Raw genomic sequence first — 15,421 nt, 5'->3', positions numbered from 1 at the left:
TATATAAAACATAGGAACCGGAAATGAAAAATACTATGAGTTAGTTATAACATGTTTTACAGAATGATGATCCACTCTGTAATCATTCCTACATTATATATTGGTAATAGTTCGTATCATCCTCTTTATTCTAAAGTAAAAACAGAATGATTTTGTTTTTTTTTTAATTTTGAAATTTATTGCTTTAAAAGTTTGTACACTAAAGTGAATTTGAGTCATATACAAATCCTATATATGCTGCTCATCAATCTATAATACCATACAACACAACGGTTTTGTTTCTCTCCAGATACTCAGCTTTGCATGTGATGTATATTAATACTTACAAAGAAGCACAACAAGTTACATAATATACTATAGGGACTTTAAATTGTACATGTCAAGGAAAAACAACTCCATATCACAGAAAACAGCTAACAAAATATACTCAGTTACAACTTCATACAGGATTCTTAATAAACTGTTTATATATAATATATAGTCAATCTAATTAAAATTAGACTTGTAATTCCGCTCCACTGCGATACTCTACGTTACGCTCCAATACAAGATCTAACGATGCCCCATTTGAAGTCACCTCAGCAAAACCTCTGGTCTAGAATCGGAACATCTCGGGACGTACTATTATCCGTTTACACATCCAAATGAATCAACCACACCGAAGATTCCGTAGGCGACACGCTGATTGGCTAACCATAGGGGTCATGCTGAGGTGACCCCGAACGGGGCATCTTTAGATCTTGTATTGGAGCATAACGTAGAGTATCGTAGTGGAGCGGAATTACAAGTCTAATTTTAATTAGATTGAATATATAGTTTGCCTAACTGTTTTTCAAACTGATTATATTTTCTGTTATTGTAAAATTAGCTTAAAATTCTTCTTCTATTGACTAGCTACCAATCAAATTATTAAACACTCCACAAACAAAGAATGATGATGGAAGGTCCATAAAATCATCAATTAACTTTCTACAAATACAGAATTTGGTGACAATATATATACAGATTTTAAATGCATATTAATTAGTATGAACCAGTAATTAGAAAGAGCTATATATTATTTGAAGTTGTAAATTTAACAGCTGTCATCATAATGATATTGTAAAGAAATATATATAAGCAGTACATGTATGAATTATTTTTCGTTAAAATATATAGATACATGTATATGACAAATATCGCCACTTATGCATACATACACTAATATATTTATATTGATACAAATAACGTCCACTATTTTCATCAAATTTAAAACAAACAATTTAAAATGTCTAGCTTAATACTTTATATACGTACATGATAAATAACATATTTTTTGTAGTATTCAAAAATTTGAAATATACAAATTATCTCCAGTAATACAGTGTTATCAAGTCAAACAATTTTTTTGTCAATCTTAACTGTCCCGAATATCACAGGTGAAATGTCAAGTATAAATGGAAGAAAAAATTTAGAAAGTGATTTCAAAATAACCACTATAATGGTCTAATATAAAAACCTTAGTTTTTTAATTACCAAGTATATTATATTTCATTCTCTACCAGAGAGTGGCATTGGACCCCTGATAACCCAGATGGTGGTGGTCTGAAATTGACTCCAGTCAACGGAACAGGGAACAAATTACTGTAACGTGATACATTAATTGACTAAGAACACAGAATTTGGCAGTCCAGAAAGTTATTTGTAATTCGGATATTTTAGGTTGGGATCGACGGTGTCCGGATTATCAAGGGTTCACTGTTAATTATATTATGAACATTGCCTGTATACATTACCACGACTTGGAGATTTGGAACAGTGGAACTTATAACAACGATAATCATTTATTAGTATAAAAATAAAAAAATTCATTTGGAAAGAGAAAAAAAAATATTAAAAAAAAAAACAACAAAAAACGGTTTTACCAGTAGTGTAAGTATCACAGTATTAATTAAACTGATAGTTATCTCCTCTTATCAGCTAAGGATCAATCCATTATGGTTGCGATACCCTATTCTTGTGAGCAATATATCAATAACAAACAATATCACAGGTGAAGTTCAGCCCCCATCTACCAAGTTTTATATCTTTTTTAACATGCTTTTTAGCCCACCATCAACAGATGGTGGGCTATTCAAATCGCTTTTTGTCCGTGGTCCGTGCTTCCGTCCGTCCGTCTTTCCGTCCGTCCTTCCGTCCGTTAACAATTCTTGTTACCGCTATTTTTCTGAAAGTACTGAAGGGATGTTTCTCAAATTTCATATGTAGGTTTCCCTCGGGCCCTAGTTGTGCATATTGTATTTTGGGACCAATCAGTCAACAAAATGGCCGCCAGGAAGCCATCTTGGATTTTGATAGTTAAAGTTTGTTACCGCTAATTCTCAGAATGTACTAAAGGGATCTTTCTCGAATTTCAGATGTAAGTTCCCCTAGGGGCCTTGTTGTGCATATTGCATTTTGGGACCAATCAGTTAACAAGATGGCCGATAGGCCGCCATCTTGGATTTTGACAGTTGAAGTTTGTTACCGCTATTTCTCAGAAAGTACTGAAGGGATCTATCTCAAATTGCATGTGCAGGTTCCCCTAGGGTCCTAGTTGTGCATATTGCATTTTGAGACCGATCGATGAACAAGATGGCCGACACTCTGCCATCTTGGATTTTGACAATTGAAGTTTGTTACCGCTATTTCTCAGAAAGTACTGAAGGGATCTGTCTCAAATTGCATGTGCAGGTTCCCCTCTAGGGGCCTAGTTGTGCATTTTGCATTTTGGGACTGAACGATGAACAAGATGGCCGACAGGCTGCCATCTTGGATTTTGACAATTGAAGTTTGTTGCAGCTATTTCTCTGAAAGTACTGAAGGGATCTGTATCAAATTGCATGTGCAGGTTCCCCTAGGGGTCTTATTGTGCATATTGCATTTTCAGACCGATTGGTGAACAAGATGGCCGACAGGACGCCATCTTGGATTTTGATAGTTGAAGCTTGTTACCACTATTTCTTAGAAAGCACTGAAGGGATCTGTCTCAAATTTCATGTGCATGTTCCCCTAGGTTCCTGGTTATGCATATTGCATTTTGGTACCGATCGGTGAACAAGATGGCCGAAAGGACGCCATCTTGGATTTTGATAATTGAAGTTTTTTTCCGCTATGTCTAAGAATGTACTGAAGGGATCTGTCACAAATTGTATGTAGAGGTTCTTCTAGGGGTCTAGTTGTGCATATTGCATTTTAGGACCGATCGGTGAACAAGAAGGCCGACTTGTAGCCATCTAGGATTTTGATAATTGAAGTTTGTTACTGTTATATATCTCAGAAAGCAGTCAAAGGATCTTTCTGAAATTTCATGTGTAGTAATATGTAGTAAAAGCTTGAAAAGCAGAGAAAAGATCCCTCTTTCCTTTGTCAAAGATTGTTCTTAGATGGGCGCCAAGATCCCTCTGGGATCTCTTGTTTATATTTATCTTCATACCAACTTATCACTTATATTTTATACATGAAAAACTTGCATCTTACACATAAATGAATCAAAATTTCAATGTTTTATAATTTCAATTATCATTATGAAATCATATCTTTCACATTTTGATACAAAACTCAGTAGTAAAATTCTACAGTGATAAGATACACTAATTATTGCTGACAAAATTAATTGAATAAGATAATAGAAAAATAAACATACATATAAATTGTATATGTATTATTGAGCTGCTTGCACTTCTAATCTGTCATCAAGTCTGACACATCTATCTAAAACAAAAACTCCTCCTCTGTAATTTCACCTTAGAATTCACTATAGAAATAAATGCAAGTGAAACTCATGCAATTTCAATCAAACAAAAAACAAACATCTAAGTATAAACCTCTTAACGTTATGGTACCAGTAATTACTTAACATAGCAAATACATCAACAGACACAATATACCTGGTACGTGTTGATTGAAAGGCCTACAGATACAATATACCTGGTACGTGTTGATTTAAAGGCCTACAGATACAATATACCTGGTATGTGTTGATTTAAAGGCCTACAGATACAATATACCTGGTACGTGTTTGTTATTTGATTTTAACTGAGGCCTTTAATAACATGTAACAGTTTTCATTAACTGACATAATACCAGACAACAATCTTTTAAGTATAAATTACATATTTGACGCCAATTACTGTGCCTTCCAGACCAGCCACATGCGTCAAGAATGCTTAATTCATAAAAAGGATTAGGAAAGATCAATTTGGTTTCTATATATATATATATGACAGGATTAGTTTTATGAGAACCCTACTGATTTGTGCAGATGTTTACCACTTTTGAGGCAGATCTATAACTTTATGAAAACCTTGGGGGAGCCTTATCACCCGTCTATGTAATTCTGCATATCAAAAGAGCAATTTTTCATGTATTCAACTGTATTCAGGGGGTAATCATGTAAAAACTCCAAACATATGGTAAAGAACTAGGAAGCGGGGTGATAAAAATTAATATGAAATCTAGTATGACACTCATTAATATTAGGCGAGTGAGTATAAAAGAAACATTTTGGTTTCAAATTTAATAAAATAAGTGAAAGTTTAAGAAGCATATGTGTAAATGATCATTACATTTCATTTTAGTCGCACACATCTGAAATCCTTTCACACACACTCATCTAGCCATCAGTACCTCGACAGTTTGGGTTGCAGTGTTATCATTGTACAGTGAAACCTACTTGAGTGACCACCTCTGTATAAAGACCACCTCTGTATAAAGGCTACCTCTGTTTAAAGACCACCTCTGTATAAAGACCACCTCTGTATAAAGGCCACCTTTGTATAAAGACCATTTTATAGGGTCCCAAATGCCTTTTTAAAACAAAAGTTGAGCTGTGTATAAAAGCCACTTTTACTGTGACCCTTGGGTGGTCATTATAGACAGGTTCAGTTTGTAAAGGGAAGCAATCCTGAGAATTTCAATACTATATAGCTGTCTCTCGTCCTTCATTTTAACGAAATGATGAAAACATTGCACCCCAAATATCACTGAGGAATACAGGAGGCAGTTCAATGGAAGATGACCCACATTGATCATTTCTTCATGGATATTAATACTTTTCTAGGAAGTACTTATAGCTATATAAGTTTTAACTCCTGTGAATTTCCCCTGCCTGGGCCCCGAAGTGATACAAGTATGAGTTTGATTGGTTTATTCTTCCTCTTGCTCAATCTCTTTCTTTGTTCCTTCCTCCTCCTGGACGTCTTCTTTCTTTTGAACTTTTGGTTCCGGTGACTTCGTCTTCTCCTGAGATGATTTTGATTGAGAGGAGGAGCCTCTCTTTGAAACTGTTGTTTTGTCCCGCGACTTTCCTCCTGTTCTCTTTCTGGCATTGCTCTAAATGTATAATATCTCATTATAGGTCTCTAAAATACTGCTCACAAATAATACATCTCGTTAGAACTGATGTTAATGTATGTAAAATAAATTACAGGCGGCCATCTTGGATTTTGATAGTTTAAGTTTGTTACCGCTATTTCTCAAAAAGTACTGAAGGGATCTTTCTCAAATTTCATATATAGGTTCCCCTAGGGCCCTAGTTGTGCATGTTGCATTTTGGGACCGATCAGTGAACAAGATGGCCGACAGGCGGCCATCTTGGATTTTGATATTTAAAGTTTGTTACCGCTATTTCTCAAAAAGTACTGAAGGGATCTTTCTCAAATTTCATATACAGGTTCCCCTAGGACCCTAGTTGTGCATAGTGCATTTTGCGACCGATCGGTAAACAAGATGACCGACTGACGGCCATCTTGGATTTTGATAGTTAAAGTTTGTTATCGCTATTTCTCAGAAAGTACTGAAGGGATCTTTCTCAAATTCCATGCATAGTTTCCCCTTGTATCCTAGTTGTGCATAGTACATTTAAGGACTGATCCATAATGCCTTTCGGGACTGATCGGTTAACAAGATGGCAGACCGGCCGCCATCTTTGATTTCATTGTTAAAGTTTGTTACCACTATTTCTTAGAAAGTACTATAGCGATCTGTCTCAAATTTTATATGTAGTGTGTTTGAAAAAGTTTGAAAAGCAGGGAAAAGATCCCTCTTTCCATTGTCAGACATAGATCATTCTTTGGTGGGCGCCAAGATCCCTCTTGGATCTCTTGTTTCTTTAAAGCTACATTTATTATTTTTACATTTTCCTAAAGCAAAGAGAATTATAACTGTACACAGAGAATACAAACCTGCTGGCGCTGTGTCACCCACCACTCTTTAGGGAAATGGGCAATGTTGTCCATGAATTTTTGGTTTTCTTCCCAATCATTGTTCCATTTCGTTACATTGTATTCTGGCATTCGACTTGTGATTCGATTCAAAATACTCTGGTTCTCTTTGGTTACACGCAACAGCTCACGCTGACGCTTTTCACGATTTAAACTGAAAGTTACCAAAACAACAATTTGTTTAGTTATTTATGTCTTCTGATGGCGATCTTCCTTACTTGTATAATGAATCTGTTTCTGATGTTATAAATATCTCCCTCAATTGTAATTATCTCCCTTACTTGTATGATGAATCTGTTTCTGATGTTATAATTACCTCCCTTACTTGTATGATGAATCTGTTTCTGATGTTACAATTACCTCCCTTACTTGTATGATGAATCTGTTTCTGAGGTTATAATTATCTACCTTATTTAGTATAATAAATCACTTCATTGAGTTGATTATCTCCCTTTGCACAATAAATTATTTTCTGTTACAATTACAAATAGCTGACCTCTACCTTACATAGTATGATAAACAGTTCCTTTTGTAATTTATTTCCCTTACATAGTATGATAAACAGTTCCTTTTGTACTTTATTTCCCTTACATAGCAAGATAAACAGTTCTTTTTGTAATTTATTTCCCTTATATAGTATGATAAACAGTTCTTTTTGTAATTTATTTCCCTTACATAGTATGATAAACAGTTCCTTTTGTAATTTATTTCCCTTACATAGTATGATAAACAGTTCCTTTTGTAATTTATTTCCCTTACATAGTATGATAAACAGTTCCTTTTGTAATTTATTTCCCTTACATAGTATGATAAACAGTTCCTTTTGTAATTTATTTCCCTTACATAGCAAGATAAACAGTTCCTTTTGTAATTTATTTCCCTTACCTAGTATGATAAACAGTTCTTTTTGTAATTTATTTCCCTTACATAGTATGATAAACAGTTCCTTTTGTAATTTATTTCCCTTACATAGCAAGATAAACAGTTCCTTTTGTAATTTATTTCCCTTACCTAGTATGATAAACAGTTCTTTTTGTAATTTATTTCCCTTACATAGTATGATAAACAGTTCTTTTTGTAATTTATTTCCCTTACATAGTATGATAAACAGTTCCTTTTGTAATTTATTACCCTTACATAGTATGATAAACAGTTCCTTTTGTAATTTATTTCCCTTACATAGTATGATAAACAGTTCCTTTTGTAATTTATTTCCCTTACATAGTATGATAAACAGGTCCTTTTGTAATTCGTTTCCCTTACATAGCAAGATAAACAGTTCCTTTTGTAAATTATTTCCCTTACCTAGTATGATAAACAGTTCCTTTTGTAATTAATTTCCCTTACATAGTATGATAAACAGTTCCTTTTGTAATTTATTTCCCTTACATAGTATGATAAACAGTTCCTTTTGTAATTTATTTCCCTTACATAGCAAGATAAACAGTTCCTTTTGTAAATTATTTCCCTTACCTAGTATGATAAACAGTTCCTTTTGTAATTTATTTCCCTTACATAGTATGATAAACAGTTCCTTTTGTAATTTATTTCCCTTACATAGTATGATAAACAGTTCCTTTTGTAATTTATTTCCCTTACATAGCAAGATAAACAGTTCCTTTTGTAATTTATTTCCCTTACCTAGTATGATAAACAGTTCTTTTTGTAATTTATTTCCCTTACATAGTATGATAAACAGTTCTTTTTGTAATTTATTTCCCTTACATAGTATGATAAACAGTTCCTTTTGTAATTTATTTCCCTTACATAGTATGATAAACAGTTCTTTTTGTAATTTATTTCCCTTACATAGTATGATAAACAGTTCTTTTTGTAATTTATTTCCCTTACATAGCAAGATAAACAGTTCCTTTTGTAATTTATTTCCCTTACCTAGTATGATAAACAGTTCCTTTTGTAATTTATTTCCCTTACATAGTATGATAAACAGTTCCTTTTGTAATTTATTTCCCTTACATAGCAAGATAAACAGTTCCTTTTGTAATTTATTTCCCTTACCTAGTATGATAAACAGTTCTTTTTGTAATTTATTTCCCTTACATAGTATGATAAACAGTTCCTTCTGTAATTTATTTTCCTTACATAGTATGATAAACAGTTCCTTTTGTAATTTATTTCCCTTACATAGCATGATAAACAGTTCCTTTTGTTTAGCTTTAATTAAAGATGCTCCATTGCTGACAAACAGTATTTTTTCGGTATCAAAATCAGAAGCAGACAAATTAATGTTTTCACAGTTACAAAAGTAACTTACTTTACACCATTACCACCATTGAAAAGTTTGAGCTTCTATTTTTACTTAAAGATGCTCCACCGCCGACAGAGCATAAATGATATTCATCATTTGAACAATAATTGGTGTTTAATCATGTATATATATGTCTAATTAATACAAAAAATAATATGAAATAATTTATTTGCCTTTGGTACATGGGCAATCAGTACTTCATTCCATATAGGATATAGTGCCACGGAATTTTTTCGGGATGCAATTAATTATTTTTGATATTTCTAACTTAAAATAATATTAGAAGCTCAAACATTTCAATTGTGGTAATGGTGTAAAGTTAGTAACTTTTGTAATTGAAGAAAAATACTAAATCGTCTGCTCCTGTTTTTTATAGTGAAAAAGTACCATTTGTCAGCGGTGGAGCATCTTTAAAGTTAAAAATATAAAAAAAATAATTAATTCTATGTGGAATGAATTGCTGATTGCCATGCACCAAAAGCCAAATAAATTATTTTATATTATTTTTGTGTTAATTAGACATATGAATTTATATTTACATTTTGCCACTGCGACTCCCATTACTCTAATGATAATCGTGATCTGCATTATGAGCCAATAATGCAGCCTAGACTTGGTGAAGTAATATCTACATAAATGAATGTGAGTCTTGTTTACTGACACCATGTTAGTCCGCGCGGGAAAATTGACATTATTGTTGAATGAACCATTTTGGTTATGAAACTGATGAAGAACTCTTTTAAATGTCTGGATACTTGAAAGTAAACTGAAAAGCCATTGAAAAACATTGAAATTTTGTTATCTTTTCAATTTTTTATAGGGACTATTTTTTATCACATTGAACTTGGCTGTTGAGGTTAATTGGCTGAAGCGGGAAATTCAAATGTTCACTCGCATCTAAATTATGTTTTACTTTGAACTAAAAAGTAAAATGTAAATATAACAATTAAAGGATTGTTAGATTGCATTTATTGGAGATATAAATGCAATATGTGTGGCAGATAAATATTCGCTATTCTATTTATCTGCCACCTAGATTGCATTTATATCTCCAATAAATGCAATCTTACAATCCTTTAATTGTTAAAGGCCCACTACCTTTCCGGAGCAAAATTTAAAGGTTTCTTAAACACAATAATAACATCAGAAAATATATACCAATGGCCTAAGATGAGGTTACAACACCAAACATATGCAAGATTTCAAGATTTCTGTCTAATGTACGATAACAGTGGAAATTCATTTCACTGTTTTGCCGTCTGGCGCAGTGATAGTCAACTACCGCGCGGCACTTAGGACGACGGCAGGAAACATAAAACGACCCGCGTTATGAAAATTAACATTTTATTTATTCTAATTAAACAGTTCTGAAGGTGATGATAAGTGTGCTAATAAACGTTACTCAAAATTATTGATCTTGTCTTGCATTCCTATTTTAAAAATTAAAAGCCGTTTCGGAAAGGTAGTGGCCCTTTAAATATACACAATTTAACACTAATTATTGTTCAAATGATAAAAAAATTGTATGCTCTGTTGGCATTCGAGCATCTTAAACCTAGTGTTTATTTATTAGTTAGGAACTGTGCTGAAATTCAACATACAACAAACCAAATATTCACCTTTTATATTCGTAGTTATTCCTATTATCTACCCGCCCCTGTGTCCTCATTACATACGACATCTTTTCTAATAGAATCCTGTTGTCCCTTTCAATAGTTGCTAGTCTCTCCTCTTCCAACTGTAAAGTTAAAATTCACAATAAAAAAAAACTTTATTCATAAATTAAAATATGTAAAAAAAGAAACAAAACAAAAAAAACTATAATATGTAGAATAAATACTGGTCCTATTTCCTAAATGGTTTGTGTGAAGTGTGCGCATGTTTAGAGAGACTGCAGTGTATTAACTCACAATACCAACAAAATGCAGTCTCCCAAAACACAAACACACTTCACACATGCAACACATGGTGTATAAATGCGAGGCCCCTAGTTGTTAACAATAATTTAAATAGATTTTGAAGGTGATTCCAGAACCCTCATTTCCAAAACTATGACAAATTCTAGTACAAAGATATCATATATAGAGGGTTTCCCACCCATAGGAAAACCATGAGCCCTGGACGCTGGCAAGTCTGGTAAATCATCGGTTCATATGTTAATCTGATCGACCAGCCTAAATATTGTCTGTTAATAATTACTGAATTACTGTTATAGTTGCACATAGAAGGATTTCAAAGAATTCAATCCTTTATCTGTAATAGTTGTCATTTTGTTTTTGATTTCTGTAGCGTACAGATGTTGACTTCGGAAAATGACAATTTATAACTAAAAGTTTTAAAGGACAATTATTCGTCTATATAAAGCTGCATGTGTTGACTTAGGAAAGATGACTTTTTATAACTTTAATTTTAAAAGGAGGATTATTCCTATAACCTGTGTCGACTAAAGAAAGATGACTATTTATAACTAAAAGTTTTAAAGGACGATTATTCATGTATATAAAGCTGCATGTGTCGACTTAGGGAAGATGACTTTTTATAATTTTCAGTTTAAAAGAATGAATATTCATATATATATATAAAGCTGCATGTGTCAACTTTGGAAAGATGACTATTTATAACTAACAGTTTTAAAGGACGATTATTCCTATATAAACTTGACAGTTTTCTCAACTTGAGATTTACAGTGTAAATATGTTCTGTATGAGGAACAAATGATATATACACAAGGCTATTATATAGGTATTTAAATGTCAACAGCGACGGCTCTATCTACCTAGGTTAACACAAGTGATACTCCTATAGACCCTTTGTGGGGGATCAGACATTTAAACATCAGAGAAAGCATTGGAGGCTTATATTTACTTCATCTTTCTAAAATATTACCCCAATTTCTTATTAAAAAGAAAATCTTGATGAATTTTTTTTTTACATATTATATACTATTTTACAGAATCATGGACATCCACAAAACAGCAAAGAAAAGCATATCAGTATTGATATTTTAAAAAGTCATGATATTTATAAATTGTATGATTTTCAATTGATTTCAAGCTAACAAGGTTTTAACATATGTTTGATACCTTCCTATATAATCAGTGAAATGTGTAATTGTCCGAATGCATGGAAAAAGGGCAGCTTTGTTACAGTTCTATGTTGGGAAATACACAAACAAATGACCTATTCACAAGCCTATTTACCTTAAAACAAATTTTAAAATTTACAACATTCCTTTGGCTCTTAATTACGTTTCCCCCAGTTTAAACAAAAGTGGCATTGTTGACTTATACGTCAACTTTCCTCTGGTACATGTAACAGGTATTATGTACTAATCATAACTTCAGGTCGTGTAATATTTAACTAAGTCACTTAGCACAGTCACTATAAATTTTAAAAAGATCATTATCAACTAAATTAAAACTATTAGGAATAACTTGCTATATCATAATGCTACTGCATATACAAGCTTTAAATAGTGTATTCACTTAATGGTAGTTTTATCTTTTTATTGATGTTTTTTTCCCCGAGAGATATAGGCCAGTTAGTTACATACTGCCCACATGTTAAAACTATCTCAATATGTCTACTTTATATATGAGAACTTTGATATTGTAAAGAAACATAAGTACAGACCGCAAATATGTAAAATGTTAAATACATACAGTTATATTCCATTGGTTGAAAATATGTGTCAGGTCCATGTGGTATTGAGGCTATAAAATATTTTGTGTACTCACCTGTAACTTTTTCAATTTCAAATGAAGATGCATGTATGTGGGTGGGGCCCTGGTGTCCACCATGGAATGCGCTGTTCTCACCTGGAAATACCAAAATGGTCCTAATTAGATTCGTGTAAACTATGACGTCTGTAATACCACACTTTAGTAAGAAAAAATGTACCAGTGTGGGCACTGGTCAATGATGGAGCTAGCGCTGGTCAAGATCAGTAACAGAACTGGTCAGTATCAAGGTCACGGTCAGAGCTGGTCAGTATCAAGGTCAGTAACAGAGCTGGTCAGTATCAACTATCAATAGGAATAGCAAAGGTTATATATATATGTAAAACTAGCTGTTTGAAGTCGCGAATAATTAACTGTTTATTCCTGGTTATCATTATGAATGAAGTTACCATGGGCAGGATCAATAGCGGTTTGAAGTCATGTCATATAAATAATTAATAAACAATTTATCACATCGGTGCCATACCTGAATACTCATGACAACAGTCTGTCAACATTTTATTGATTGACCCCATTTTTATTGGTGAATCTATGAGTAATTCCTTTTTCTGATACAGGTTTATCTAACATGGTATATTTACTATAACATTGTTTTGATAGATGCCAGCATGAGATGGGGGTATCAAGCAGTTTTAAGATTCTCAGGTTTTCTGTCTATTTAATTCTACAGTACCTGGATATCACATCAAATTATAAGGGCTAGGTATTTTAAAGGCTAAAACAAAATGTTACATATTGATAATATACTAAAAACAATATATGATATGTTATCATCTGTGTTTAACTCTGTCTATTATTATATAATTCTTAGTTATGAAAAGACATTTCTAATGCCTCTAGAGGTGACACAGATGCTTAACGTTTCCTTTCGATTGAAATGCACTTACTTGAATGATGTTCTAAGAATAAATTTGGTTTGGAATTTCCTATTTTTAAATATAACGAAAATAACAGATTGAGTTGTTAAAATGATACAGCGATACTTAAAGCATGTTTATGGATCGATAATTGATACACTGCTGAAACTCATACCGTATACGATATGTACCGTTATATCAATATATTGATCCAGCCCTACCAAATACATAAATTCATATGTCTTAAGTTTGACAAAGAGTCACCTCTGTCTATGACAGAAGGACGTAATTTCAAGTTGTACAATCATCAGTGTAATTCAGAAATTAGGAAAAACTTGTTTACTTGTTTACCAAGACAGATGTAGAAATCCTGCTGGACAATCATTTAGAGGACAATAATGTATAATAATATACTGATTATTATTTGTTTTTGTACTTTACCATTGATGACGTACAATCTGTATCATAACTGATATTTGTCTTATGATGTGGACTTAGTATTAATTAGAGGCTATCAGCCTACGTCCATGATTTTTCGTTTTTTGTTGTTGTTTTTTATCAATAGCATGCATGTACTTAGCTCACTGCCAATATACATATACTTTTTGTCATGTTGCTAATTGAGTACCTGTAATAAGACAAACACAAAAATACAGCAATCGAAACATGAATCTGATAAATCAAACGTACTACTACCAACGTAAACATATATTTTAATTCCTTATGTTTGAATTAACATCGTTTAAACACAGGATTTGTTTTTCTGATATCTTAATAAGCTCTAAATCAGTAGTAATCGGTAGTTAGATATCGATCAGCCCTTTAGATTTAATCTTATCTTACTCTCACTAAGTAAAACCGTGTGTGATATGGGGCTGAACGGACCGTAAAACTCACCTTTCTTCGATGTTCATTGTAGTATGTATCGTCCCATCTCTTTTGAAGGAGTTTATTATGGGTAGGGAGGATGGATTGATAACTTCTATGCATCCTGAATGACTATAATGACCATAAACTGCAAGCACTACACAATAACGGTAGCTTATCATTAGAGTCTCGAGGTTGCTGGTCACGTGACGAAGCCGTATCTCCATAACAACAAAGGTAAATCAGCAAACTCGAACAAATGGATATATCAATGGTATGTTAAAAGGCATTAAGACTTCACAGAATAATACTAAATACATATTTGATAAGAAAACAGTACATTTAGAAAATAATAAACGTAGCATTAATTTATAAATATTAGCAAGTGCGCGTCTTTGTCATGCAGGCGCTTGTACTTGATCTAGCTTAGGGCATACATTTTCTATTAGAGTTACTCCCCTTTATTTAACTACTAATATGAATTTAAGGCAAAGCCTCAGAAGAGCGCAGCTACATGTAAAAGATTAAGATTTTAACATCATAACTTTATATTGTCTATATTTTTCTACGAGATAACAATAACATATTTCACTGACATGCACATACTATCGATAGTTAGAAAGAATTCAAAATAGTTCAATATACTTCAATCCTGTTTTTATCAGATGCAGAGAAAACTTGGCAACATGCCATGCTATCAAAAATACGCGCGAATCTGTGCCGTCATCTTTGGCGTCAGGTTTTATGACGTCACTGACTTCATATATTGGACCAGTACATTTATTGCGTTGTTCTTGTATATGTGTAAATCAAAATTACTTACAGTAATTTTAAAACATATACTGAAAACATATTTAGTCTAGTACAGAAATTTTAAATCTCGCCGTGCTGATAACGAGAATTAATTAAAACATGGCTGCCTACATGGAGGCGCGAGAATTTTCCCGCGGGACACAATTTCAAAGTCCAAGGGGTACTGGAATGTATTGGATTCTATATGCTCACACACGTGTTATGGTTAGTAAGAGCGAAGCTCTTTCGACGCGCGAAGCGCGTCGAAAATCGAAGCTCTGTTCCGGTAACATGTACATAAGCAAAAGTACATATTGAGATCAATGACTTGCAGGCATGGATGGCTAAAAAAATTCGTACTTCCGGTTTTACCTGCGTTGCTCCGGTACTGTTCTCCCAAGTAAATATATATTTAACTAATGCAAATTCATAACAGGAGAAATGAAACATTTTTTATTATTTTTTAAAATAATAATAATATCAATTTGAAAAATAAAAGCTATGATATGTAGTCAAAATATCCCCCAAGCGAAGATGAGCACAAGGAATCATGACGTCACATCACGTCAACAAATGGCGCGAAATCATAGGATTCACAGACGCGGCACTCCAGGCCTTGCATGGACACAGAGAAAGCTTTGAGTTCGTTTCTTT

General features: G+C 33.0%; 1 protein-coding gene across 1 annotated transcript; it reads right to left on the bottom strand.

The window, feature by feature from the left end:
* Nucleotides 1–347: 347 nt before the first annotated feature.
* Nucleotides 348–14,204, bottom strand: LOC138307569 (sperm axonemal maintenance protein CFAP97D1-like). Its single transcript, XM_069248369.1, has 5 exons — nucleotides 14,006–14,204; nucleotides 12,249–12,329; nucleotides 10,131–10,249; nucleotides 6,204–6,396; nucleotides 348–5,352 (listed from the first exon to the last, which is right to left on the bottom strand). The coding sequence occupies exons 1-5, from the start codon at nucleotides 14,096–14,098 to the stop codon at nucleotides 5,167–5,169; spliced, it is 672 nt and encodes a 223-aa protein (XP_069104470.1). The 5' UTR covers nucleotides 14,099–14,204; the 3' UTR covers nucleotides 348–5,166.
* Between the last annotated feature and the right edge of the window lie 1,217 nt (nucleotides 14,205–15,421).

The sequence above is a fragment of the Argopecten irradians genome, chromosome 14, assembly GCF_041381155.1.
Source record: "Argopecten irradians isolate NY chromosome 14, Ai_NY, whole genome shotgun sequence".
NCBI lineage: Eukaryota > Metazoa > Mollusca > Bivalvia > Pectinida > Pectinidae > Argopecten > Argopecten irradians.
This window is presented reverse-complemented; position numbering and strand designations above follow the sequence as displayed.